General features: G+C 44.6%; 2 protein-coding genes across 4 annotated transcripts in view; one reads left to right on the top strand and one right to left on the bottom strand.

Annotated features, from left to right (window-relative positions):
* Positions 1 to 9,845, top strand: part of ccdc172 (coiled-coil domain containing 172) — a 29,566-nt gene extending 19,721 nt beyond the window's left edge. The window contains exons 5-8 of one of the 2 annotated variants that reach the window (XM_089012248.1): positions 5,578 to 5,682; positions 5,757 to 5,859; positions 9,486 to 9,573; positions 9,711 to 9,845. In XM_089012248.1, the coding sequence (XP_088868374.1) occupies positions 5,578 to 5,682; positions 5,757 to 5,859; positions 9,486 to 9,573; positions 9,711 to 9,746 (332 nt within the window). In that variant the 3' untranslated portion in view covers positions 9,747 to 9,845. Of the gene's footprint in view, positions 1 to 5,577; positions 5,683 to 5,756; positions 5,860 to 9,485; positions 9,665 to 9,710 lie in introns of those variants that run through there. The other variant, XM_089012247.1, reaches the window with a different exon arrangement.
* Positions 9,846 to 14,265: 4,420 nt separating this feature from the next.
* LOC148888885 (uncharacterized) lies at positions 14,266 to 26,984 on the bottom strand. 2 transcript variants are annotated; one of them, XM_089011919.1, is made up of 6 exons: positions 26,895 to 26,984; positions 26,746 to 26,819; positions 19,052 to 19,145; positions 14,769 to 14,881; positions 14,569 to 14,683; positions 14,266 to 14,473 (listed from the first exon to the last, which is right to left on the bottom strand). In XM_089011919.1, exons 1-6 carry the CDS (start codon positions 26,935 to 26,937, stop codon positions 14,295 to 14,297), a joined length of 618 nt encoding a protein of 205 aa, XP_088868045.1. In that variant the 5' UTR covers positions 26,938 to 26,984; the 3' UTR covers positions 14,266 to 14,294. The 2 variants fall into 2 exon arrangements, with proteins under 2 accessions (XP_088868045.1, XP_088868046.1); XM_089011920.1 differs by having other exon boundaries at positions 26,746 to 26,816; positions 26,895 to 26,973.
* Between the last annotated feature and the right edge of the window lie 674 nt (positions 26,985 to 27,658).

Below are 27,658 nucleotides of genomic sequence, written 5' to 3'. Positions count from 1 at the left end.
GAAGAGTTTATCAGAATCAGAATCGTCTTTATTGCCAAGTATGTAGAACACACAAGGAATTTGTTTCCGGTAGAACACGCTGCACTAGTATCGTCGTAAAAAAAAAAAAAAAAACTGCTAAGTGGCACTATACAGTTCCATTTTGGCTACTGTTGAAAGAGTTCAAAGAGTTAATGGCTTGGGGGAAGAAGCTGTTTAAATGTCTGCTGGATTTGGTGCGCATGGATCGGTAGCGCCTGCCTGAGGGAAGTAACTGGAAAAGGTGGTGGGCAGGGTGCGGAGGGTCCAGTAGGATTTTCCGCGCCCTAGTTTGGATTCTTGCAGTGTGCAAGTCCTCGAGAGTGGGTAGGGCGGTGCCGATGATTTTTTTCCGCCGTCCTAACTGTCCGTTGAAGTAGGATTTTGTCCATTTTTGTGGCGCCTCTCAGAAATTAAATCCTGGCTTTCCCATAACTTTCTCAAGTCTAACAGCGAAAAAACTGAACTTCTCCTTGTCGGTACCAAATCCACCCTACACAAATCAAATAGTTTCTCCGTTCAGATAAATAGCCTGAGTGTCATCCTCGACAGCTCACTATCTTTTCACTCCCATATAAATAACATAACTCTGTCTGCATATTTCCACCTCCGTAATATCAATCGTCTCAGTCCCTCTCTCACCCCTTGTCATGATCTGGTTGGCGACCAACGGGTGGCGCTGTCGGCCCCGCCTGCACCTGCACAGGTGCTGGTTGTCCCGATCAGTGGCGGACTGCCACGTTCGGATTGGCGACCAATGGGTAGCGACATCAGCCCTGCTTGCAGCCTCGCAGGTGCTGGTCATTTTAGTCAGTGACACTTAAAAGGACTCCCGGCACAACATCCGGTGTCGGTTCATTGTTTGTTGCATGCTTTGTCTGCAATCGCATGCATTGTGTGCTGTGCATGTGTTTGTTTAACCTTGGCGGACTTTTACACTTGGTTTTCTTTTGATACTTTGTAGTTTTTTTCTGTTCAGATGATTTTGATGTTTTAGATTTTGTTCCTGCTGACTTTATTTTCATACAATTGATCAAACACAACCTCCTGCTCCCTCCTGCCTGCTTTTTGGGATCCGCACCCGCCATCACCACCTTGCAAAACGTGACACCCCTCACTTCTCTGCTATTCTTATCCACAGTCTTGTCACCTCGCATATCGATTATTGTAACTCACTTCTCTTCAGTGTCAATTAGAAATGTCTCCATAAACTCCAACTAGTCCAAAATTCTTCAGCCCGGATCATCACTAAAAGCCCCTTCTTTGACCACATCACCCCTGTCCTGCAGCAGCTTCACTGGCTCCCTGTTAAACATTGGATCAAATTCAAAATACTTCTGTTTACATTCAAAGTCATCCATAGCCTTGCCCCCGCCTCTCTGTATGATGACCTGCTTCAAATCTCCGTTCCCTCTCGGTCCCTCAGATCCTCATCCTCCCTTCACCTCATTGTGCCCTCTGCCCATCTCACTACGATGGGATGCAGAGCTTTCAGCCGCTCTGCTCCCAAACTCTGGAATTGTCTTCCACCCAACATCCGCAATATTGACTCCCTCCCTATTTTCAAATCCCACCTCAAAACCCATCTGTTTAGAATTGCACTCTTGGTCTAGTTCAATCAGCTATTTCATTATTTATCATTTTACTTGTGGTCTTATTCTTGTGTGCTTTGTTTTTATTGTAAAGTGTCCTTGGGTGTTCTGAAAGGCGCTCGAAATTAAATGTATTATTATTAAGATGCAACTACATCGACCATCACAAAGGTCAATGAAACGACTTTATTATATCGAAGAGTTTATTTCTTTAATTACAATACAATAGCGCATTTATGATACATAAAATACGGTATATTTTGTGTCGTTTTAAGGCTTATTTCGTCGAAAATTATGTTTTATGGGGACCTGGAAACGGATTACAGTGGGACCTTGGCTTACACACTTAATTTGTTCCCAGACAGTGTGTAAGGCGAAAACTGTATCCCGAAAATTAATTTCCTACAGGAAACCATTAAAATCTGTTCCTAGGTCTTCATAAAATATAATTTTCAACTAAATAAGCCTTGAAACTACAAACAATATACCTTATTCTATGTATAATAAATGTGTATTGTAATGAAAGAAATACACTGCACTGTATAATAAAGTCACTTTACATTTGTGATGGTCGTTGATGGCTTGATGGAATGGAGTGGCAGGTCGGAGAGAAATGAAAGGAGTCACATTCCATAAGGACTGTAATTAAAGAAATAAACTGTACTGTAAAATCAAGTCGTTTTATTTACCTTTGTGATGGTCGTTGATGGCTTAATGGAATGGGGTTCAGACTTCAGACACAATCAACCTCTTCTATTTCCCCAGACCAGGGGTGGCCAACCAGTCAGAGATGAGGAGTCATTTTTTTATCTTACTGCAATGAGCCAGACGATCACGCACGCGCGCGCACATACATACATACACACACACACTCACAATGCACGGACGCACACACACATACACACACACGCATTCGCAGACACGAACACACACACATACACAACCATGCACACACGAACATTGCATGCACGACAAGCAACAGAGCTTGCTACCGTATTTTCACGACTGTAAGTCTTAAACGTCCTCCAAAATGTGCATCGCGCCCTATGGTCATGAAAATACGGTAGCTAGTGAATGAATGTGACGTTCCGAACGAGGCAGAAAGTAACCGACTTGTCGAAACAAAGTGGGATGTTTGGATCTCCAAGCAGGCGACAGAGACAGAAGATCATTGCAGGGTGTTTATTAATGTAACAAATGGCGCTGGTCCAAAAACAGGTGGACCAGCGGAATCATAAGAAATAAAGTAACCGGCGGTAGTGCAAAAATAGGCACAATCCCGAAAGAAGGCAGGCATTTACGGAACGCGGGGGGGAAAACTCGGACCGGATCAACACACGCACCGAAGCTGAGAAAGATAGTATACGGGCGAGATACGAGGTGAACATCAATAATCCGGCACTAGCGAGATGACCGCGACCCGTATAAATACACAGTGTCTGTCGATGAGGGGATTGACAACAAATGTGGAAGCCGGGAGGCGCGGCCCCGCCCCCTGCTGTCTATCCGCACGTGACAAATGGAAGCGCCAGCGCCAAACATTTTTGACACTTGTCATGTGAAAGCCCTTGAAGAGCCGCATGAAATCGGTCAAAGAGCCTGTGGTGGGGTCTTTTTCGGTCCCATAACTGCAAAAGTATCTGTAAAAAATCTGTGAAGACGATCGACGTGTGCATTCAGATAAAAGGTGTGTGGAAAGGTAGGCCGGCTGGGGCGCGGTTCAGTCGTGTGCTTTGGTGTTCTTCCGCCGAAGATTATTCCGCCAGCCGTGGTGGCGCGGCGCTGCGTGGGTATCCTGAAAAGTAGTGCTTAATCTAAGGTTTAATTTTCCCCCTCCTCCCTGAAAGTCTGCGCTGACCAGCTGGCTCCGGTCTTCACACGAATCTTCAACAGATCCCTGGAGCAGTGTGAAGTCCCATCCTGCTTCAAACAGTCTACTATTGTCCCAGTTCCAAAGAAACCAGCACCCTCGGGATTGACTATAGACCCGTTGCTCTGACGTCTGTGGTCATGAAGTACTTTGAACGCCTCGTGATGAACCACCTAAAGGACATCAGCGGACCTCTGCTAGATCCTCTTCAGTTTGACCTCCGGGCAAACATGTCTGTGGAGGATGCAGTCAACATCGGACTACACCACATTCTCGACCACCTCGACAACACAGGAACCTACGCAAGGATTGGATTGGATTGGATTGGATTTGCCTTTATTAGTCTCACAGTGGAGAAATTTACATTTCACAGCAGCAAAGTGATGAAACGAATGAAAAAAAGAAATACATGAGCTGCTGGAAAGGATCCTGATTGTGGAATCCAGCTCTGCGTTCAATACCATCATCCCAGAACTCCTCATCCCCAAACTTCTCCAGCTTGGTGTGTCCCCTACGATCTGCCAGTGGATCCTCAGCTTCCTGTCAGGACGGACACAACAGGTCAGACTGGGAAAACATCATCCTCAACACGAACCACGAGCACTGGAACCCGGCAGGGATGCATCCTCTCTCCATTGCTCTTCTCTCTCTACACGAACGACTGCACCTCAACGCACCCAGCTGTCAAATTCATAAAGTTCGCAGACGACACCACGGTCATCGGTCTCATCAAAGACGGTGACGAGTCTGCGTACCGACAACAAGTGGAGCAGCTGGAGCTCTGGTGCAGCCGTCACAACCTGGAGCTGAACACGCTCAAGACAGTTGAGATGATGGTGGACTTCAGGAAACATCCATCACCACAGCTACCCCTCTCACTATCCAACTACCTCGTGTCAACCGTTGAGACCTTCAAGTTCCTGGGAATCACAGTCTCCCAGGACATGAAATGGGAGGTCAACACCAACTCTATCATGAGAAAGGCCCAACAGAGAATGTACTTCCTGAGGCTGCTAAAGAAGCATGGCCTGCCACAGGAGGTGCTGCAACATTTCTACACGGCTGTCATCGAATACATCCGGTGTTCTTCCATCACCGTTTGGTTCGGGGCCGCCACAAAAATGCAAAAATCCACCTTCAACGGACAGTTAGGACGGCGGAAAAAATAATTGGCCCCGCCCTACCCACTCTCGAGGACTTGCACAATGCAAGAATCCAAACTAGCGTGCGGGAAATCCTCCTGGACCCTCCGCACCCTGCCCACCACCTTTTCCAGCTACTCCCCTCAAGCAGGCGCGATCGATCCATGCGCACCAAATCTAGCAGACATTTAAACAGCTTCTTCCCCCAAGCCATTAACTCTTTGAACTCTTTGAACTCTTTCAACAGTAGCCCAAATGGAACAGTATCGTGCCACTTTGCAATTTTTTGATGATGATACTAGTGCAGCGTGTTCTACCGGAAACAAATTCCTTGTGTGGTCTACATACTTGGCAATAAAGATGATTCTGATTCTGATAAATTTAACGTTCGTAAACGGAAAATTTCGTAAGGCAAGGTGTTCGTAAGCCGAGGCCCCATTGTATTCTCTTTTTTAATGGTTTCTTATGCGAAATTAATGTTTAGAAGACACATTTTGCCTTACACACACTTTCTTGGAACCAATTAAATTTGTAACTGAGGTATCAGTGTATTATGTAGGTCCTGGAATTTGAGTGAAAAACAACATAAAAAAAACCGCCACTGCAGTGGACACATTTTTACACATCGTCTGGCAGTCAATGAGTTAATAAAAAAAGTCACAATCTGCCTCCCGTGGGGTGAGTTTCGTGTCACATATGCAACATGCTTATTCGCGATTGTTTTCATGATGTCTTTGTTTTTTGGCCCATTAAATAAATAGCAACAAATGCGGCGGCAACATTTGTGTCATTTCAATTCACCAGAGTGTCGTTTTTGTCCCCGATGTTTCTTTTTTTCTCATTAATGTTACGTCGAACAAATTGGATGGAGAACAAAAAAAGCGTCTTTCAAAGCTAATTTGAAATAAAATCAATATGACACGTTCTTCTCATTGTTCCTTTTCGGTCCCGATAGACTCATCAATGGAGAAGATCCAGAATAAGCATCACCTGGCCGATTTGACGAGGCAGAAGAAGAATCTCCGGCTGGAACTTCAGGCTCTCAGAAACACTCATGCAGGTCAGGTGGACGACCTCCACCGCAGACGTCCAATCCGACGCGAGTCCCACTTGAGTTCTGAAATCCGCATTCAGATTTGGGTCGGCAGCTGAGCGAGGCCAAAGACATGACAGCGACCCTGCGGTCCCGGTATCGAGCAGCTGCTCGGAGAGCCTTCACGGATGACGCCGTCATCACGTGAGTGTTCAAACGTTTTATGGCCATTGTTTCAACTAAGCACCACCGTAAAATGAGGCATTTTCCCCCGAATAATTTACCGCTTTCATGTTAAGTGCCAGGGTATTGGCCTCGCAGTGGAGAAATGGACATTTCACAGCAGCAAAGTGATGAAATGAAGAGCAAAGGAAAGAAAGAAGTAGAAAAACAAAATACAGGAGCTGCTGTAAAAGCAGCCACTTTTGTGGCGCCATCAAAAGACCCCCAACAAATCTGACAACACAGACTCAGTCATTGAAACTTCAGCACTTTCTGCACCCTCTTTATTGTATGAAGCAGTTATAAATGAAAGAGGAGAGAATCAAAGTGTCCTTTTCACCAGTGGATGAGGGACGTCATGGTAGAATGTGCACATCTACTACAAGCTAATTGTTGAAAGTGTTTGGTGAGAATATTACAAGCTAATCTGAGCGTTAACAGTTACATTTAATTTTTGAACAATTTTGAAAGGAATTAAATATTCACCTTATTGCGCAACGTTTTATCCTAACAATTGGCGCGGTCGTTGTGAGAGGGATGACCAAAAAGCCGGCAAGTTATTCACAGATAATGTATTCCTAATAATTTGATCTAATACAGAATTCTGGGTCTCAGCTCCCTGACACAGAAAATATCTGTGTGCCCCCAAATTAGTAAGAGAGACGAAAGACTGAGAGTGAGACGCCCAGATTTAAAGGTGTAGCACATGCAGATTCAAATTTGGCCCACACAAAGAAATCAACTTCCCATTTTGTCCTTTGTGGGATCTGGTTCACATCCCTGTTCCCAAGGTATTTCCCCGACCTCCAGGCGGGGTGGAAGGTAGATCAAAAGTTACATCCTGCCGAGTCAGTGTTTGGTCACTTCCTTTCATCTGCGTTGTCCAGCGTTTGGCCATGTTGTCGTTTCACACTTCCTTTGTGTCTGCTAGCCGGCCGGCTCCCCTTCAATCTCCTGCCACCTGAAACATGTCTACAACCAATAATGCCTCTTTGTTCTGTTATCTGACTTTTACAAGCAAAGTAATATTTATACTGATGAAACTTTTTGTCTTGAGCAATGTTTAGTATGGCTAAATAAATGTTCAAAAGCAAACATTAAACTTCAGCATCCATTGACGAAAACAGATTGCATCATATCTCCTGTCCCACATACTGTAAATCCGCTTCAATTCCAAGCCGCGACAAATCCGCATACGCATCTACGCTCTGCGCTGACGCTCCTTTCTTCTCACGGCGGGCTCCCCATGGCAGGTTTTGGTGCTTTCTGTATTAATTTCAGGAAAATGTTGACACTCAAATGCTTGCTTTTGTAAACCCCCAACTACCTCTGAACCGACCCTAAATCACGCCTCCCATTCATCCATCAGCCTCTTTAAAAGTGGGTCTTTCATTAGCCCGCCGGTCTTACTGGCCCCCCACCCGACCCGCCGGGAAGTGCTGAGTATGTGTCTTGACTCATTCTCATGATCACGAGCCATCAATCCTGCCCGAGCTCGGCCGCGCTGTCTCTCCGAGAGGCATATTTAGCTCCCGTGCGTATCGACTGGTGCAAATTGAATGCATGTCCGTTTCAATGAACGCCCGAGTCATTCATAGTGTTCAGTATGCACGTTGTTAACCTCACTTCCAAAAAGCGTAGGACAGATTTTTCTAACTGGGGATTTTCCTTCCCGCTTCCACGCGACTGGAAATGTTATCGAAACAATCCAAAATGGCATTCTTAAGCCTTCTGCCCCAGCAGCAATAAATAAATAAATAAATAAAATGTTATTTGATGGCATATAAAAGTTAACACCGGCGCTGCCCTTTGCGAGATGTAATTTTGCCTCAGTGGCTCAAGTGTTTCATTATTTTCCAATCGAAAATATGATGCTGCGTCATGCGCTATCGAGCTTTTGCGATGGATGGACTGGAGAAAAAAAATACATTCCCATTTTTTTAATATATAATCACAATCAAAAATAGCATTTCCAGACAATCCCCAACTTACGAATGAGATACGTTCCCAACGGTCCTTCGTAAGGTGAATTTGTTCGTAAGTTGATTCAGTGCTATATTTCGTATGGAATGTATGTTTAAGGCTTATTTAAGGATGTTTAAGGTTTATATAAGTATGTTTAAGGCTTGTATACGTAACCTGTACAAATGCTCCCCAACTTCCGAACGAAATACGTTCCCAAAGGTCATTCGTAAGGTGAATTTGTCCGTAAGTTGCTCCAGTGCTATATTTTGTAGGGAATGTATGTTTAAGGGTTTTATATAAGGGTTTTTAAGGTTTATATAAGTTTGTTTAAGGCTTGTATAAGTAACCTGTATTGGTTTGTACTGAAAAATAAACATTGAATAAAATAAATGCACTATAAAGACATGTACTTGTCCAACTGGAGAGAATACTACATATATTACATCAAAAATCTTCGTATATATGTTTTAAACAAAAACAAGATTTCTTTTTTGGCCCCCATTATTGCCTTTTTCCCCCAATTGTGTGTGTGTTTGTGGCCAAACATTCCATTTTTTTTAAATAAAACCTGACAGGAAAATGTTGGTCCAAAAATGTTCGTATGTACAGTTGGTTGTAACTCAAATGTTTGTAGGTAGGGGAGCGATTGTATTTTGAAAGTATTTTCAATTTAAAACAGATTATTTTCTGACAGTGTATTTTAGGTGTTTAATTACCTGACATGTTTAGGCGTATACTTTGTATTTTTATTTTGGCCGTCTTATACGGGAGGCATGGAAATCCTACATTGAGGTTCGTTCATTTTTGATTGACACTCTAATCAGGCTTTTTCCTTTCACCGCCATCTTTATTCTTGTGCTTCAAGTCTCATGTTGCTAAAATTACAAAAATACACTCATCCTCTCAAAAGACCCTGTCAAGTCAATTCAGGGATTTGTTTCAAAAATACATTTGACGGTATTTGCTTAATGTACACGCTGAGAAGCAGATTCGTGCTCGGCGCTCCACCGACAGCGTTAAATGGTGTTCACACATTTGTCTATTCAACAAATTTGGATTGGATTAGATTAGCTTTGATTAGTCTCGCAGTAGAGACATTTACATTTGACAGCAGCAAATGATGAAAGGAAGAAGTAAAAAAAACAAAATACAGTAGTGTATGAAGCAGTTCTAGAGGATCACAGCGTCCTTTTCACCCGTCGATCAGGGGACGTCATGGTGAAACGTGCACGTCTCCTACAAGCTAGATGTTGAAAGCAAACACCAAGCTGTAGCATGCATTGGCCAAAATAGATTGTCTTAAATCTCTTGTCCCACGTACAGTAAATCCGTTTCAATTCCAAGCGAGGCCAGTTACGCATCCGCAGACTGTCCAGCGCACCAACCTTTCCGTTCAGCTGGGCTGTGAAAATGCTTCCCGTGACAGGCGCAAAAAAAGCACCATCGCTTCAGAGCTGCCCAGCGATGACAGTCAAATGGCACTGATAATTCCTCCCAAATCAAAAACAGTGCTGGCATATTCGTGCTGAGGCACAGTCTCCTCTTTGATGAATGTTATGGCCAAAAATGCTGAATAACAATCCGCATCGGGCGCCATCTTGAACTTCTCAACTTCTCCTAACTTGACTCTTTCGCTTATCCAGGATGAGGAAGGAATTGGCGATGCACCAAGAAGGAGACATGGAGCTTCTGCTGGAGACCTTAAAGATGGAAGTCCAACTACTCCAGAGCGTACGTACCCCTCCCCCCCCGTGTCATATCATCACTGGAAGAATAGCCACGATTGATAGACCTTAATTGTGACACGTCGCGTTCCGGGTTGTTTTTCAACCCGTTCCCATGTCGTCCTTTAAATGTGTTTCTCGTAGAAGGTGGAAAACCGCAAGCGTAGGAATCACCCTTAGAAGCCGCACCTTCTAGTTCTTGTTTGTGGAAGGAAGAAAAATGAAGACCCTGCCTGTTGTGGCAAACAAATAAAAAATAGAAACAAATATTCCCCCAAATATTTGCTTAATGTGAATTTTAAAAGCCTTTGGTCAGAATTCGCCACCTGAAATGAATAAACTGTGTTCCTATTCATTAAAAAAAAAACAACGGCAGAGTATTATACACACATTCCGATAACGGGTTTATTTTGAGCTATACTCATCATTTTTGATTGATGAGCAAAAAAACAACATTAATCTCAGATTCTTCATTGTTTCCAATGTCATATCCGCAATACCAAACTAGGCCTCACCACAGACTTCGACAAACTATAAAATTGCCCTTTATTTTTAAATCTATGAACCTCAAGTTGAATTTTCCGTGATAAATACTTTCATTGTCCCTCCAAATAACACCCAGTCTTTAAATTCTCCCTTCTGCTCACCTTGATTGACGTCAAAGTCTTCAATTTGATGTCTTAAACGAGACATTCCAGATTTCGACTTGATATTTTGTCACCGTTGATCCGGTCCGTCTAGTAAATGATACCGTGCTGGCCTCTTGTGGACAATGTGTGCAGTGTGTATACACATCAGAAAGAGCAGGAAATACTTGTAGTTGTTTTAAGCCTTTCTAGCGATCTCTAGTGGACAAGGTGTGCAGTGCATGCATCATTCAGAGCAATAAATATTTGTCATCATATCTTTAAGCCAGGGGTGCTCACACTTTTTCAGCATAGGAGCTACTTATAAAAACAACCAAGTCAAAATGATCTACCCACGACAAAAATGCAAAACATAATTATTTTCAAATGTTTTAAGGATTCTTTGTATGTGCAATGTATGTTGATGTACCTTGCATAAGTGAATAAGCTAATAATACATTTAATTTCAAGCGCCTTTCAAAACACCCAAGGACACTTTACAATAAAACAATAAAACAAAGCACATAACAATAAAACCATAAGTAAAATGATACATAATAAAATAGCACATCTTCTTCTTTTCCTTTCGGCTTTTCCCTTGACGGGGTCGCCACAGCAAATCAGTGTCCTCCATCTTTAGAGGTTTGATCTGCATGTTTGTTTTGGCCCTTCCTGACACAACCCTCTGTATTTTTCCGGGCTTGGGACCGGCACAAGAAGACTTATGTCCCTTTGTGGCTACAGAACAAGCAACTCGCTCAGTTAAAGGCTCCCAAACACAAAATGGTCATCGCCACAGCAACATTCAAAAAAGCAAAAACTATACTTACCATTTGATGACGATGCTCTGATCTTACCGTGAAATGGGCATCTCTTTCCCATAAGCATAACTATGAACATTTTTTGTAATTACCTGAGTTTACGTTGATGACTTGCACTGAATTGAATCAGCCAGGGATGCATAGTCCGGACAGTAGCTGCTGACAGCCAGCCTCAAGCACATCTCCAAATGAATGTACATCATTTATGGTGGAACGGTATTTGGACTTAATGATCTTCATGTAGGAAAAGGCTGACTCACATAAATAAGTGGAGCCGAATAATGCAGTCAAGGAGGTAGCACATGTGCTCATGTTGGTACTTTCCCTGTGTGAGTAAGTTACAGAACTGTCCACGAGCCCTGGACTTCAGCAGTGAGAACACTCACAATCTCCGATGTCTTTCCACATTTGCTGGGTTAAATCCTCGGCCGTGGCTTCACAGCGCCGTGTAACTGTATGTCTTGACAGCTGCAGAGCTTTGATTGAAGATAATATCTCTGCCTTATTTTTAACGTCTCTGAACAAGGAGTCAGCTGCTTCAACGAATGCTTCTTTTACCATCTCTCTGTATGTACATATGTATGTACATACAGTAAAGTCTCGTTATATCGATATCGGATATATCGATAGTCCCGGTTATATCGATACTATTTCTATGCACGCACGGAGAAAATTACATGCAAACAGGGTCGGATATATCGATAGTCCCGGTTATATCGATATTTTTTCGGACTCCCTTGAGTATCGATATAACGAGACTTTACTGTATATGTACATACATATGTACATACACAACATACATATATATGTATGTTGAATGAAAAATGACCGCTGTCCGGACAACTGGAATTTTAGTTCATCCACCGTTCTCTTTCTCGTCTGGCTTTTCGGCGGGAAGTCAATGTCGTATTTTCCATGAACAGTCCGAAAATGACGCTCCACATTTTCCCATTCCGAATGAAAGTAATATGTTTTGGCCCCCTTACTTGGTCCCTCTTTCTCCCTCATTTTGATCACCATATGTTTTAGCAAGGGCTTAAAATCTGAGGTAATTCGCTCACTAGCTTGTAAATTTTGCTGCGTTTAGCGCCGTTGTTTACGCATGCACGGCGACCTAAACGTAAAAATTCAGTTGTCATCTGAATGGTTGCCCTGTATGTCAATCAAGTGGCGGGACGTTTGATAGGCTGACAAATGTTTTTTATTGTCACGCTGCGATCGACCAGTACTACCTCCGCGATCGACCAGTAGATCGCGATCGACGTAATGAGCACCCCTGCTTTAAGCCGTTCTACTGCCCTCTAGTGGACAATCACAATCGGAAAACCTTTATTCGTCCCACAATGGGGAAATTTGCAGTCCACAGCAGCAATTTGAAAGCGGATGGGATGGGGGTGAAAGGATTAGGAATAGAAACAAGTTATTCTAAGCATAGCAAAATAAAAATGTCAACTGTATACTCTAAATGTGCATAACCGTTTCATAAAAAAACGGTACATAGTGCAAGTATCAAGAAAGGCGTATTGATACAGTGAGACCTTGGCTTACGAACTTAATTGGTTCCCAGACAGAGTGTGTAAGGCTAAAAGTGTGTATCCCATTTTTTCTCCCATAGGAAACTATTAAAATAAGAATAATCCGTTCCCAGGTTTCCATAATATATAATTTTCAACTAAACAAGCCTTAAAACTACACACAACTTACCTTATTCTATGTATAATAAATGTGCTATTGTATTGTAATGAAAGAAAAACACTGCACTGTATAATAAAGTCACTTTATTTAGATTTGTGGTGGTCATTGATGGCTTGATGGAATGGCGTTAGAGGTCAGAGGGAATTGCTGTTTGGAAAGAGAGGCACATTCCATAAGGACTGTAATTAAAGAAATAAACTACTGTGAAATAAAGCCGTTTTATTTACCTTTGTGATGGTCATTGATGGCTTGATGGAATGGCGTTGGAGATTGGATTGGATTGGATTTGCCTTTATTCCTCTCGCAGTGGAGAAATTTACATTTCACAGCAGCAAAGTTATGAAAGAAATGAAAGTAGAAAAGCAAAACACAGGAGCTGCTGGAAAGGCAGCCACTCTCGCGGCGCCGTCTTGAAGTCAAAAGAACAAAAAACAACTAAATAACAAATAACTAGATCGATCGAGATCGGAGGTCAGAGGGAATTGCTGTTTGGAAAGAGATGCACATTACATGAGGACTGTCATTAAAGAAATAAACTGTACCGTGTAATAAAGTCATTTTATTTACCTTTGTGATGGTCGTTGATGGCTTGATGGAATGGGGTTCAGACTTCTCTTCCTGTAAAAAAAGAAAGTTTTACTTACCTTTGTGATGGTCGTTGATGGCTTATGGAAGGAGAGTCACCTTCCATAAGGACTGTTGATAAAGAAAGAAGTAGAAAAACAAAATACAGGAGTTGCTGGAAAGGCAGCCACTGTCGCGGCGCCATCTTGAAGTAAAAAAAAAATAAACAAAAAAACTAAATAACAAACAAACAAACAATATGACGACACAAAGACACATTTTTCTGCGCTTGCTGTACCCTCTTTGTCACATGAAGCAGTTCTAGATGAAAGAGGAGATGATCAAAGCGTCATTTTCAGCAGTGGATCATAATACTTTTCATTTCGACTTTCGTAGACGACTATGTATTTTTAATGTTTTTTCTTTTGTTTTTTTTTTGCACATCATTTTTTAATAGTATTACGTTTACAAATATAAAGTGAACTGCATATATTATGTGGGAGCTTGTATTTTCAAGCTCAGATAACTCCAGACCAATATATTTTCATTTTATTTCTTGCTTGGGTGTCGATAAAGCGCTGGTCAGAACTCTGTCAATGTTTTTCCCTTCCATGTGGGGGTAGCGTTTGCCTTTTTTTCTATGTTAGCGCTTTGTTAGAGCTTCAGCTGATGTTAAAGCGCTATATAAACCAGTATGTTTGTATTGCACTATATTTTGTATAGCCACCCCCATTTCAAGCTCATATAACTCCAGAACCATATCATTTAGGAATTAACTGTTTTTTTTTCCTGATGAAAGAAGAGAATCTAAGGTTTCTTACGCTGCATTGAATGTTTATGTGGTCTTAAAAGTTAATATTCTGTGTGTCCTGGAATTTTAGTGACAATGACAAAATCCCTGGCACCGGATTGGACACAGTTTTGCACATTGTCTGTCGCTTAATGAGTTAAGATAGCTAATATTAAAATATAAAAAAAATCTCTACTCTCTACTTTTTGGTAGTAGTGAAGCTTTTTAATGCTCATCCACACATCAGGCAGAGCGACTCGACATCTCCGTTGACGCCGTAGTGATTCTTGAGCTCCTCCGCAACAGCTTGAAGTGTTTGGTTCTTTGCTTGTTGGTTCCCTTTTACGCTGGCACAATCCTGGTCTTTGGGAAAATATGCCGACTTGACCCCCGCCACTTGAAGCGGCGCTTCTGCAAACGGCACAGACGGACACGGAAGCAAATCGCAACGTTGGCCTATGACATTTGACGTCCCCAAAAAAATCCAAAGTTCACCCCAGGCCCACCGTTGCAAAGCGCTAGTTTGTTTCCTCCGACGTACTGAGTGCTCCATTTGGAAGCCGTGGCCGGGCTGCACTCCTCGAACACTCTGCTTTTCCTCAGGAAGGCGAAGTCGTAACCCTGAGGGAGACAACACGTAAAGGGGGTTTTATCCGCCCGCTTCAGCCACCACTTGTCATCCCGCTAGCGCGTTAGCGACGCTTACGTGGTTGCACAGAGGTTTGCAGAAGCGACGGGAAGCCACCGTTGCACACGCCAAGCCTCCGTTTTTGGGAACCTTTGGCTGCGGGCATTTCGCCGGCTGAACTCCTTGAGAATCTGAATGCCAGCGGCACTTTGGATAAGTCGGGCTTGGACCGCAAATGTCACACGAGAGCTTTTGCTGCTTGTGAATGTAACTGGACGTTTTCAACAATTCTTTATACAGTGATACCTCGGATTACGAAACCTTTGCCTGACGAACTTTTCGGTTTACGAATGTTAAATTTATGAACATTTTACCTTGGCATACAAACTATTTTTCAGGATACACACGGAGCGCCACAATGAGTGATGTGTCGTTTGCGAACGAGCCCATTCTCCTAACAAGAAAATGGCGGCCGACTTGTTTTTGACCTCTATTCCCCGCCCCCAGTCTTCGGTTAAAGACACGTGATTGGTCAAGAACGCAGCAGTGAGTGAGGGGGGGTTAAACATTAGAGACAGGCAGACGACAGTGAGAGAGTGAGAAAATGGATCGAAAACAGTGAAATTTTGACTCGTTTCAACTTTTATAGTTCAAGGGCAGAGTGTAGACTGCAAGGTTAAAATATCCTATCAATCAGGCTTCACAAATAACCTGCACAAGCCATCTGTACACTTCAAAAAAAATCTACCAACCCTGTTTAACAGAACACAATTGATGAGGAACTAGGTAAAATGATCGCAGAGAAAGCACTACAAGGGATCATTGCTCAAGATGGTGAGCATTCCTCATCAAGTGTTTCATGCTGATGACTCCATTCCATCAAGCCATCAATGACCATCACAAAGGTAAATAAAATGACTTTATTATACTGTACAGTTTATTTCTTTAATTAAAATACCATAGCACATTTATTATACATAAAATTAGGTATATTTTGTGTAGTTTTAAGAAAATTAGAAAGTAGAAAATGATGTTTTATGGGGACCTGGGAACAGATTATTTTCATTTTAACGGTTTCCTTGTTCATCTTTTCCTTTGGGCTTTTCCCCTCAGGGGTCGCCACAGCGAATCAATGTCCTCCATCGATCCCGGTTTTGTGCATCCTCTTCTCTCACACCAGCTACCTTCGTGTCCTCTTTGACCACATCCATAAACCTCCGCTTCGGTCTTCCTCTCGGTCTCCTGCCTGGCAGGTCAAGGCTCAACATCCTTCTCCCGATATAGTCACTCTCTCTCCTCTGGACATGTCCAAACCATCTCAGTCTGACTCTCTCCAAAGCCTCGAATATGAGTTGTCCCTCTAATGTACTCATTCCTGATCCTATCCAACCTGGTCACTCCCAAAGCAAACCTCAACATCTTCAGCTCTGCTACCTCCAGCTCTGCTTCCTGTCTTTTCTTCCATGGCACTGTCTCCAGTCCAAACATCATGGCTGGTCACACCACTGTTTTATACACTTTTCCTTTCATCCTAGCTGAAACCCTTTTATCACACATCACACCTGACATTTTTCTCCAGCCGCTCCAGCCTGCCTGGACACGCTTCTTCACCTCTTTTCCACACTCTCCATTGCTCTGGACAGTTGACCCCAAGTACTTAAAATCCTCCACCTTCTTTATCTCTTCTCCCTGTAGCATCACGCTTGCACTTGGATCCCTCTCATTCACACACATATATTCCGTCTTGCAGCGACTGATCTTCATTCCTCTCCTTTCCAGGGCATATCTCCACATCTCTAGTTTCTCCGCCACCTGTTCCCTGTTCTCGCTACAGATCACAATGTCATCTGCAAACATCATGGTCCAAGGAGATTCTTATCTAACATCGTCTGTCAGCCTGTCCATCACCATAGCAAACAAGAAGGGGCTCAGAGCTGACCCCTGGTGGAGTCCCACCTCCACCTTGAAATCCTCCGTCACACCGAGAGCACACCTCACAACTGTCTTCCAGTCATGATACATGTCTTGCACCGCTCTGACATACGTTTCTGTCAACACAGACTTCCTCATGCAATACCACAGTTCTTCTCTGGGCACCATGTCGTACGCTTTCTCCAGATTTACAAAGACACAATGCAATTCCTTCTGACCTTCTTTGTACTTCTCTATCCGCATTATTAAAGCAAACACTGCATCTGTCGTACTTTTTTGGCATGAAGCCATACTGCTGCTCACAAATGTTCACTTTTGCTCTTAGTCTAGCTTCAACTACTCTTTCCCAGAGTTTTATTGTATAGCTCATCAACGTTATTCCTCTGTACAACTCTGCACATCTCATTTGTTCTTAAAAATGGGCACGAGTACACGTCATCTCCATTCTTCAGGCATCTTTTCACTAAGATCTTGTTGAATAACCCAGTGAGGAACACCACCGCCACCTCTCCAAGACACTTCCATACCTCGATTGGTAAATCATCAGGCCCGAGTGCCTCCTCTTCAGCACCCTCCTCACTTCATCCTAGCTAATGCTTGCTACGTCTTGGTCCACAACAGTCACGTCTTCTACTCTTTGTTTCTTCTCATTTTCCTCTTTCATCAATTCTTCAATGTACTCTTTCCATCTTGCCAACACATTGCTGGCACTTGCTAATACATTACCATCTCTATCCTTAATCACCTAAACCTTCTGCAGGTCCTTACCATCTTTGTTTCTCTGTCTCGCCAGCCTGTAAAGATCAGTCTCACCTTCCTTGCTGTCCAGCCGAGCATACAAGTCATCATAGGCCTCTTGTTTGGCCTTTGCCACCTTTACTTTAACCGTGCGCTGCATCTCCTTGTACTGCTGTCTACTCTCATCCGTCCTCTCAGTGTCCCACTTCTTTGCTAACCTCTTTCTCTGTATACACTCCTGCACCTCCCCATTCCACCACCAAGTACTTTCCGACCTGTGTCTCTCATTATGTTTGCTGTAGTTTGCCAGTCATCTGGAAGGACCTCTTGCCCACGCAGTGCTTGTTTTACCTCCTTCCTAAATGTCATGCAACACTCTTCCTTTTTCAACTTCCACCATTTTGTCCTCACTGCCAGCGTGATCCTAGACACCACCAACCTATGCTGTCTGGCTAAACTCTCACCAAACACTACTTTGCAGTCACTGATTTCCTTTAGATGGCGCCGTTGACACAAAATGTAGTCTACCTGTGTACTTCTGCCTCCACTCTTATAGGTCACCCTATGTTCCTGTCTCTTCTGAAAGAAAGTATTCACAGTAGCCATTTCCATTCTCTTAGCGAAGTCCACCACCATCTGTCCTTCAGCGTTCCTCACCTGGAGTCCAAACCTGCCCATCACCTCCTCATCATCTTTGTTTCCTGCGCCAACATGTCCATTGAAGTCTCCACCAATTACAACCCTCTCACTTCTCGGGATGTTCTGTATGACTTCATCAAAGTCCAACCAAAATGTCTCCTTCTCCACCAGCTCACATCCTACTTGTGGGGCATACCCACAAACAACATTGAACATCACACCTTCAATTTCTAGCACGCCTTGAATTTCTAGCTTCAGACTCATCATTCTATCTGATACTCTTTTTACTTCTAAGACATTCCTAACAAACTCCTCTTTTAAGATAAGCCCAACTCCGGTCACACCTCCCTCCTCTCCTTCTTCGACCAACAGTCGTCCATTTTCCACTGGCACCCTGAAGGTCAACAGTACCAATGGCGACCGTTGTTAACCCGGGCCTCGACCGATCCGGTATGGGATTCATAGGTTTGATTCGCATATTTGTTTTGGCATTTTTTTTTAACGTCGGATGCCCTTCACGCAACCCTCTGTATTTATCCGGGCTTGGCGGCACAATAAGACACTGGCTTGTGCCCCCTTGTGGCTACATTATTTTAATGTGTTTTAATTTTAATGGTTTCATATGTGAAATTAATTTTTGGGATACACACTTTTCGCCTGACACACTGTCTGGGAACCAATTAAGTTCGTAGGCCAAGGTATCACTGCATTTTCGTCCCAAGAATCACAAGTGCGGTCTTGCGCCTGGGGACAATCAAGATTTTAGTGAAGAGAATTTGAAACGTCAGAACAATGAGCCACAAGTCAACCACTACCTTCACCATGATGTCAGTCAAGTCTTAAGAACCGTATTTTCCGGTGTATACGGTGCACCCAAAAGCCTTCATTTTCTTCCAAAGAAGACCCTGCGCCTTATACAGCGGTGCGCCTTATATATGGAAACATTTTGAAAATACAACATACATTGAGGCTGCACCTTATACCCCGGTGCGCCTTATACACCAGAAAATTCGGTACATTGGAGTCACGAGCCAAATAAATGTCAATTTTACCTCGCAGCATCTTAGTCAGATTCCTCATGTTGAGCAGGAGGGTAGCCGTCTGCTCGGGGGACCACCCGGGATTTGCGCCGCACTCTACCGCCATCTGGTGGATCGTATCAAACACGTTTGGACCTTTTTCCCCAAAGTCAAGTCAAACTTGGGTTTTCCAACGTTTTGTTTCACTCTTAAGTCAAAGTCAACTAGCGCTTAGCTTAGCTTAACCGCGTTGGGCGACCTAGCGTGGCTGCATTTTGACAATTGGAGAGCATGGAGCAAATTTCACTTTTAAGTCACTTTGCTGCTGTGAAATGTAAATTTCTCCACTGTGAGACTAATAAAGGCAAATCCAATCCAAGTCAAAGTCAACTTGCACTTAGCTTAGCTTTACCGCATCAGGCGACCTCGCGAGGCTGCGTTTTGAATTTTTCAAACGGCTAAATAACACCAATTAGCTCATTTTAATGACTTTAATGAAGATCAAGATGGCGCCCCCCTGTGTGGCTGCCTCCACAGCAGCTCTTTCCCTTTCTTGTCTACTTTTTCACTTCTTTACTTTTCCGTTTTTGTTTTGCCTAATCTCGTTCCATAAACCTACGGAGAGGAGATGGGCATCTTTTCTTTTGCTCATCGCCGTTATTTTTTACTTTTTCATCGCTCCTGTGAACGGGGAATCCACGCGCACGCGGAATCCCATTGTTTACAGTCGAGACCAGCTACTAGCGTGGCGGGCTAATAGCGGACTAGCGGCCGCCGCACCAGACATCCCCGATGAATTGAAGAGGAGGAAACGAGGATGTCGGGCCGGGAAAGATCGCCGCAAAAGAACGAGGAAATACCGACACGTTCTCCCGTCCGTCATCATGGGGAACGTGAGATCGCTCCCAAATAAAATGGACGAGCTGGCGGCGCTAACGCGACATCAGAGGGAGTACCGGGAAGCCAGCTTGCTACTCGTCACGGAGACATGGCTTTCGGCAATCACTCCGGACGCCCACGCAGAGTTGGAGGGCTTCCAACTCGTACGAGCGGACAGAAATGAAGGCAGCGGTAAGCAGAAAGGAGGGGGGATTGCTGTATTTGTGAATGACAAATGGTGCAATCCTGGGCACATCACGGTGAAGGAAAAACTTTGCACTCGGGACATCGAGCTGCTAGCCGTTAGCCTTCGGCCGCATTACCTGCCACGGGAATTCTCACACGTCATAGCCATGACGACGTACATTCCCCCTACGGCAAATGGCGGCGCTGCCTCCGATGCCCTCATATCTGTTGTAAACAAGCTGCAAACCCAGTCCCCCAACGCCTTGTTTATCATCTCAGGGGACTTCAATCACATTTCCCTGAAATTCTCCCTCCCAACATTCACACAGTATGTAACTTGTGCCACCAGAGACAATAACATATTGGACCTATTTTATTCAAACGCCAAGGATGCATACAAACCCTCCCCCCTCCCCCCTCTCGGAAGAGCAGACCACAATATGGTTTATCTCCAGCCTGTGTACAAACCCCTTGTCCAGAGGCAACCAGCTGTGACCCGCACGATCAAAAGATGGTCCACAGAAGCTGAAGAAGCTCTGCGGGACTGTTTTGATTCAACCAGGTGGGAGCTCTTTACTGAGATTCATGGGGAAGACATTGACTCACTCACCAACACCATCACAGACTACATTAACTTTTGTGAACAAAACACCATACCCACCAGGACTGTGCGGTGTTTTGCCAACAACAAACCATGGATTAATCCCGACATAAAAGTCCTCCTGAAGGAGAAGAAAAGGGCTTTTGTGTCGGGCAACAGAGAGGAACTGAAGGCCGTGCAGATCCAACTGAGGAGGAAGATCAGAGAGGGGAAGAAGGCCTACAGGATGAAAATGGAGGAGCAGCTGCAAGCCAGCAATGTCGCTGGTGTCTGGAAGGGCCTGAAAAACATCTCAGGCCACAAAAGCCCAGTGACATTGAACGAAAAAGACAAGGACTGGGCAGATGAACTCAACCGCTTTTTCAATCGGTTTGACAAGACGCCAGCCGCCCCCGGCCCACCGTCAACTTCACCTGTAGATGCACCTGCACCAACTCTCACTGTGGCCTTACCCTCCCCGCCCCCTCTCACGACCAGCTTTCCACAACCAACATCTGCCCTCCCAACCGTTGTCACACCCTCAGCCGCCACTCTGCCTCCTGGTTCCTGCCTGTCTGTCACAACTGCGCAGGTGAGGAACCAACTGAGGAGGATGAAGGTGAGGAAGGCAGCAGGTCCGGATGACATCAGTTCCCGACTCCTCAAGACCTGCTCCGACCAGCTGTGTGACATTGTCCAGCACTTGTTCAACCTGAGCCTGAAGCTGGGCAGAGTTCCACAGCTGTGGAAAACGTCATGCCTGGTCCCAGTGCCCAAGATTGCCAACCCCAAAGAGCTCAACAGCTACAGACCGGTGGCGCTGACGTCTCACCTGATGAAGACGCTGGAGAGACTCGTCCTCGCCCACCTGCGACCGCTGGCAAGCTCATCGCTGGACCCGCTGCAGTTTGCCTACCAGCCCAGCATCGGTGTGGAGGATGCCATCATCTACCTCCTCCACTCGGCGTTGCTGCACCTGGAGAATGCTGGGAGCACGGTGAGGATCACATTCTTCGATTTCTCCAGTGCCTTCAACACCATCCAGCCCAGTCTACTGGGGGACAAGCTGCAGCATGCCGGAGTCGACCATCACCTCACATCCTGGATTACAGACTACCTCACAAACAGGCCACAGTACGTGAGGGTAAAGAACTGTGAGTCGGACAGGCTTCTCTGCAGCACCGGAGCGCCGCAGGGAACAGTCCTGGCTCCATTCCTCTTCACCCTCTACACCTCGGACTTCAACTACAACACCCCAACCTGCCACCTTCAGAAGTTCTCTGACGACTCAGCTATTGTCGGCCTCATTACAGAGGGAGACGATAGGGAGTACAGGGGACTGACAAAGGACTTTGTGGACTGGTGCCAGCAGAATCACCTCCAGATCAACACTGGCAAAACCAAGGAGCTGGTGGTGGATTTCTGCAGGAAACAATCGTCACCTGCACCATTGAACATCCAGGGTTCGGACATTGAGAGGGTGACCTCCTACAAGTACCTGGGTGTTACTCTCAACAATAAACTGGACTGGACAACAAACACGGATGCCCTAATCAAAAAGGGACAGAGTCGCCTCTTCCTCCTCAGGAAACTGAGGTCTTTTGGAGTTCAGGGGTCACTCCTAAAGACTTTCTATGACTCTGTGGTGGCATCAGCCATCCACTATGGCATTGTCTGCTGGTCAGGCAGCATCACCACCCGGGACAGAAAAAGACTGGAGCGCTTTGTCAAGCGGGCCAGTTCTGTCGTGGGCTGCTCGCTGGACTCTCTAGAGGAGGTGGGCAACAGACGGACGCTAGCTAAACTAAAAGCTATGACGGACAGCCCCTCCCACCCCCTCCTGCCCATCCTGACAGCTCTGGGTAGCTCCTTTAGCCAGAGACTATTACACCCGCGCTGCAAGAAGGAGAGGTACCGCCGCTCGTTCCTACCGACTGCTGTCAGGCTTCACAATTCCCAATGATCACATGTGAAAAAAAAAACCCAAAAAAAAAACTGGACACTTGTAAATATGGGTTGTTGCAATATATCTAAATGCATCTCTTGATTCTGCACTATGTACAGTCTTGTTTATAGAACGGTTTTTGCACATCTACATTTGCACAGTATACAGTTGACATTTTTATTTTGTTATGCTTAGAATATCTTGTTTTCTATCCTTTCACTCCCACCCCAACCCCATCCCTCTTCAATTGCTGCTGTGGACTGCAAATTTCCCCATTGCGGGACGAATAAAGGGATTCTGATTCTGATTCTGATTCTGATTTAGTGCGTTTGTCTGTATCGTAAACCCGTCTCGGTTCTCAACCAATTAGATTTTCGACTAAAAAGATCAGTTTTTTTATGCTTTGGTTTGAAACCTAACGTGGGTTCTCGACCAAACTGAGCGCACCTGAACACACCACTCAACTCCCCTCCGCTTCCTTATACGTCACTTCCTCATGTCGCGTCTCATGCATTATCCTAGCGTAGCGGTCGATTGAAAGCAAACATATTTGTATTGTTCAATCACGATAAAAAAATACATTAAAAAAGCAGACATTGATTATAATGGGAAATGTTGTTTTGGTTTTCAAATAAATCGGTTTATGAACATATTTCTGGAACGGATTATGGTTGAAAAGCCAGCTTTGTAGCTTCAAAGTTTAGATTTTGACATTGCCGTTTTCATGTTTTAAATGCAATTCTGTGGAAAGACATTCTAAAAATGAATATATATATATATATATATATATTGATGAGGCTGGATAGCTCAGTTGATAAGGCATCGGTTTGGCTTTTGGGAGACGAGGGTTCGAATCCCACTTGGGGCAGAGAAAATGAGCACAAAACATCATCCAGTGTGGGTCCTTGGGCAAGACCCTTCACGCTAATGCCTACCTCATACAATGATGAGAGACAATAAATGGAATGACAGGTAGGGAACCAGAGCACCTTGATGAAAAATGGGCTACTGGAACAAAGCGGAGATGGACGAGATGCGATAACATGACTCTGTTGGAATGCTACTACTCAAGCAACCCTAGTCAGAGGGGTTACATGCGGAGAATGGGGGCTGAATGGTTACTTCGAAACCCACAGTCACGGTTGACCACGAAACAACTAGTAGCTCAGTGTTCCAATATGCACAAACGGCAATTGCTATCACAATTTGAGATTGATGAGGTACAACACAAAGTCCGAGGTGAAGGGCCCCAGGCTGCCACATCAGAGGAAGAGGTTCAACCAGAGATTGGGAGGCAAGCCCCAATGAATGATGAGATTGGGAAGCCAGCCCCAATGAATGAAATGCTGAGCGAAGCAGCAACTGACCTGAGAGATAATATCATGGCAAGAATGAATACTGGCCAACTAAGAATCCGATTACAACGGCTATGTGTAGTATCACCTAAAAGTCTCATGGAAACTGTGAATGCAGCACTGAGGACGATCCCGACCGGAACGATCACAGAAACCAATGAGCTGATATACACTTCAGCATCAGTGATCCTAGAGATGCTTGGCTACAAGAGCAACCATGAGAGCCACGAGATTCATTACCCACCATGGAAAAGATGGACGGAGGCTAAGATCAAGGCGGCTCGGAAAGATGTGAGTCCATTGACGGAAAACCAGAGAGGTGTGAATAAAAGGCCAATACCCAAGAGGTACATGCAGATAACCATACCTGAAGCACTCGAAACTGCCAAACACAGGCTCCAGGCCTTGTCCAGTCGCCTAAAGAGGTACACGAAAGAGAATGAGGCCAGAAGAATAAACAGGCTGTTGCAACACAACCTGCGAAAGTGTACGCACAGTGGCAGGGTTCTAACAGCAGAACAGACCCTCCAAGGCTGGAAACTGAAAGATACTGGAAAGGCATATGGGAGAAGGAGGTCGCACATAACAACAGTGCACAATGGCTGGTGACTCTGAAAGAGGAGCACAGCAACCTCCCTGAACAGAACCCAGTTACCATCACAGAGGCAGATATGCAAGAAAGAGTCTCAGGTATGAAAAACTGGACGGCACCAGGCCCGGATATGGTCCACACCTACTCGCTAAAGAAACTCACAGCTCTCCACGAGCGCCTAGCAGCACAAATGAACCAGTTGCTGATGGGACTCACCCAGGATGGCTAACCGAAGGGAGAAAATCCTGATCATGAAGGATTCCTCAAAGGGTGCAGTTCCTTCCAACTATCGGCCAATAACCTGTCTCTCCACAACATGGAAGCTCATGGCAGGCATAATTGCGGCTAATTAGACACATGGATCAATACATGAGCAAAGCACAGAAAGGCATTGGTAGAGATACTAGAGGTGCCAAACATCAGCTGCTGGTTGACAGCAGCTGATAACAGTCACACAAGACTGCAGGTCCCGACATACCAACCTGTGCACAGCCTGGATTGATTACAAGAAAGCATATGACTCGATGCCACACACATGGATCAATGAATGCTTGGAGTTGTATAAGGTCAACAGGACCCTGAGAGCCTTCGTTGCAAACTCGATGAGGATGTGGAAAACCACACTTGAAGCCAATGGCAAGCCACTAACGCAAGTGTCCATCAAATGTGGCATATACCAAGGTGATGCACTCTCCCCACTGCTGTTCTGCATAGGACTGAACCCCCTCAGCCAGATAATCGCCAAGACAGGCTATGGATACCGCCTCAGAAATGGAGCTACGATCAGTCACCTCCTCTACATGGATGACATAAAGCTGTATGCTAAGAGCGAAAGGGACATAGACTCCCTGATCCACACAACCAGGATCTACAGCAATGACATCGGAATGTCATTCGGGCTGGAGAAATGTAGTCGGATGGTGACTAAGAGGGGCAAGGTAGTCCACACTGAAGGGGTGTCACTCCCTGAAGGAACAATAGCAGACATTGAAAACAGCTACAAGTACCTCAGTATACCACAGGCCAATGGAAACCTCGAACTAGCAACAAGGAAAGGGGCGACGACCAAATACCTCCAGCGAGTGAGGCAAGTCCTCAGAAGCCAGCTCAATGGCAAGAACAATACCCGGGCAATAAACAGCTATGCCCTGCCAGTGATCAGATACCCTGCAGGAATAATAAGGTGGCCAAAGGAAGCGATTCAGACCACGGATGTTAGACCCGAAAACTCCTTACCATGCACGGAGGGTTCCATCCCAAGTCCAGCACCCTGAGACTGTACACAAGCCGTAAGGAAGGAGGCCGGGGACTAGTGAGTGTGAGAGCCACTGTCCAGGATGAAACATCCAAGCTCCATGAATACATCAAAGAGAAGGCTCCAACGGATGATGTACTCAGAGAATGTCTCAGACAATGGGGAACAGAGGATGAGGTGCTGGAAGAGGGACAATCATGGGAGGAAAAGCCCCTACACGGGATGTACCACCGAACCATAGCAGAAGTGGCTGATCTCAAGAAGTCCTATCAGTGGCTAGAGAGGGCTGGCCTAAAGGACAGCACAGAGGCACTCATCCTGACTGCTCAAGAGCAGGCCCTGAACACCAGAGCCATAGAGGCAGGGATATACCACACCAGACAAGACCCAAGGTGTAGGTTGTGCAAAGATTTTTTATATATATATATATATATATATATATATATATATATATATATATATATATATATGCCCCGCCTCGTGCCCGAAGACAGCTGAGATAGGCTCCAGCAACCCCTGCGACCCTAATGAGGAATAAGCGGTACGGAAAATGAGATATATATGATATATATATATATATATATATATATATATATATATATATATATATATATATATATATATATATATATAGGTCAATCGAAGTTAACTTACCAATGCAATCTTCAAGTCAAGTCAGGGAACATTAGCTGTGTAGCTAGCAAGCTATCTATTAGCTATCTAGCATTATATTAGCTCGGTAGCTTTTAGCTTTTTGAATTACTTCTGGGCTGAGTGAACGCTGGCACGTGTGGCTGCCGCTGCTCACCCACAGAAAAACCTATCCTGTGACATTAAAGTGACCTTGAGAGTTTTGAAAGGCGCTTAGAAGTGAAATGTATTATTATTCTTATGATTGAAAGTCTGGACAGATATCCCTTTTTAGACACAAGTACCTGGAGATCAGCCATGAGGTCCTCCAGAAACTGTGAGCTGCAGTTGTTTGTTTGCTTTGCGAAGGGCAACGCTGCTATAAAACAAAAACAGAAGAAAAAATGAAAAGGAAAATATAAACATAGACCCTCTCTCCGTATGCTAACATTACCCGCTAGCAAGCAGAAACAGGTCCAAATTCCTCTCAGTGCCATCTTTGCACGCCGTCCAGCCGAGCTGAAAACACAAACATTAATTTATTGACTGAGCCTTTGGGAGCAAAGTTGACAGAATTTGCCAATCGGCCATTTCAAAATAAAACATTGGCTAGTCACTTAGCCAATAGCAATTGAAAATGACACCAGCGTATGAAGAGGGTTGCTCTGAAGAAGAGGGTTCTTCTTCTTTGCAAATTTCCCCATTGCGGGACGAATAAAGGTATTCTGATTCTGATTCTGATTCTGCGAATAATGTTTTTGTTTCGTGTCTGGTACGTCAACGTAGAAGTGTAAATGTGAAATGTAGAAAATGTCCCTCCAAATGTCGATGGTGTGAATGAATGAAGAACTCGTTTTGAAATCTGAAGTCAAGAAAAATGACTGTTGTTGTGGTTGACATGACCATTTGAAATTTTGCTTCAGACTTTAGCAAGCATCATGGAACCTGATCAATTTACTTGCTTTGGTGGGCCGATAAAATGTAATGGTGTGCACATTTGGGCCCCAGGCCTCGACTTGGACACTTGTGCTATTAGGGATTAGCCAGCTAGCTGAGTAGAAAGAGTGCCAGCTAGCTTGCTAGCTAGCTAAATAAATAAACATTGAATTTTCAACGGCCGAATAAAATGATGTGGTGGGCCAGATTTGGCCCCCCGGCCTTGATTTGGACACCTGTACTGTTAGGTATCTGCCAGCGAGGTCAATAGACAAAGAACTA

The sequence above is a fragment of the Hippocampus bargibanti genome, linkage group LG13 (genome assembly GCF_051943395.1).
Source record: "Hippocampus bargibanti isolate YZ-2025 linkage group LG13, ASM5194339v1, whole genome shotgun sequence".
Classification (NCBI taxonomy): Eukaryota; Metazoa; Chordata; class Actinopteri; order Syngnathiformes; family Syngnathidae; genus Hippocampus; species Hippocampus bargibanti.
Note: the sequence above shows the minus strand (reverse complement) of the source record. Positions and strands in the feature narration are given on the sequence as shown.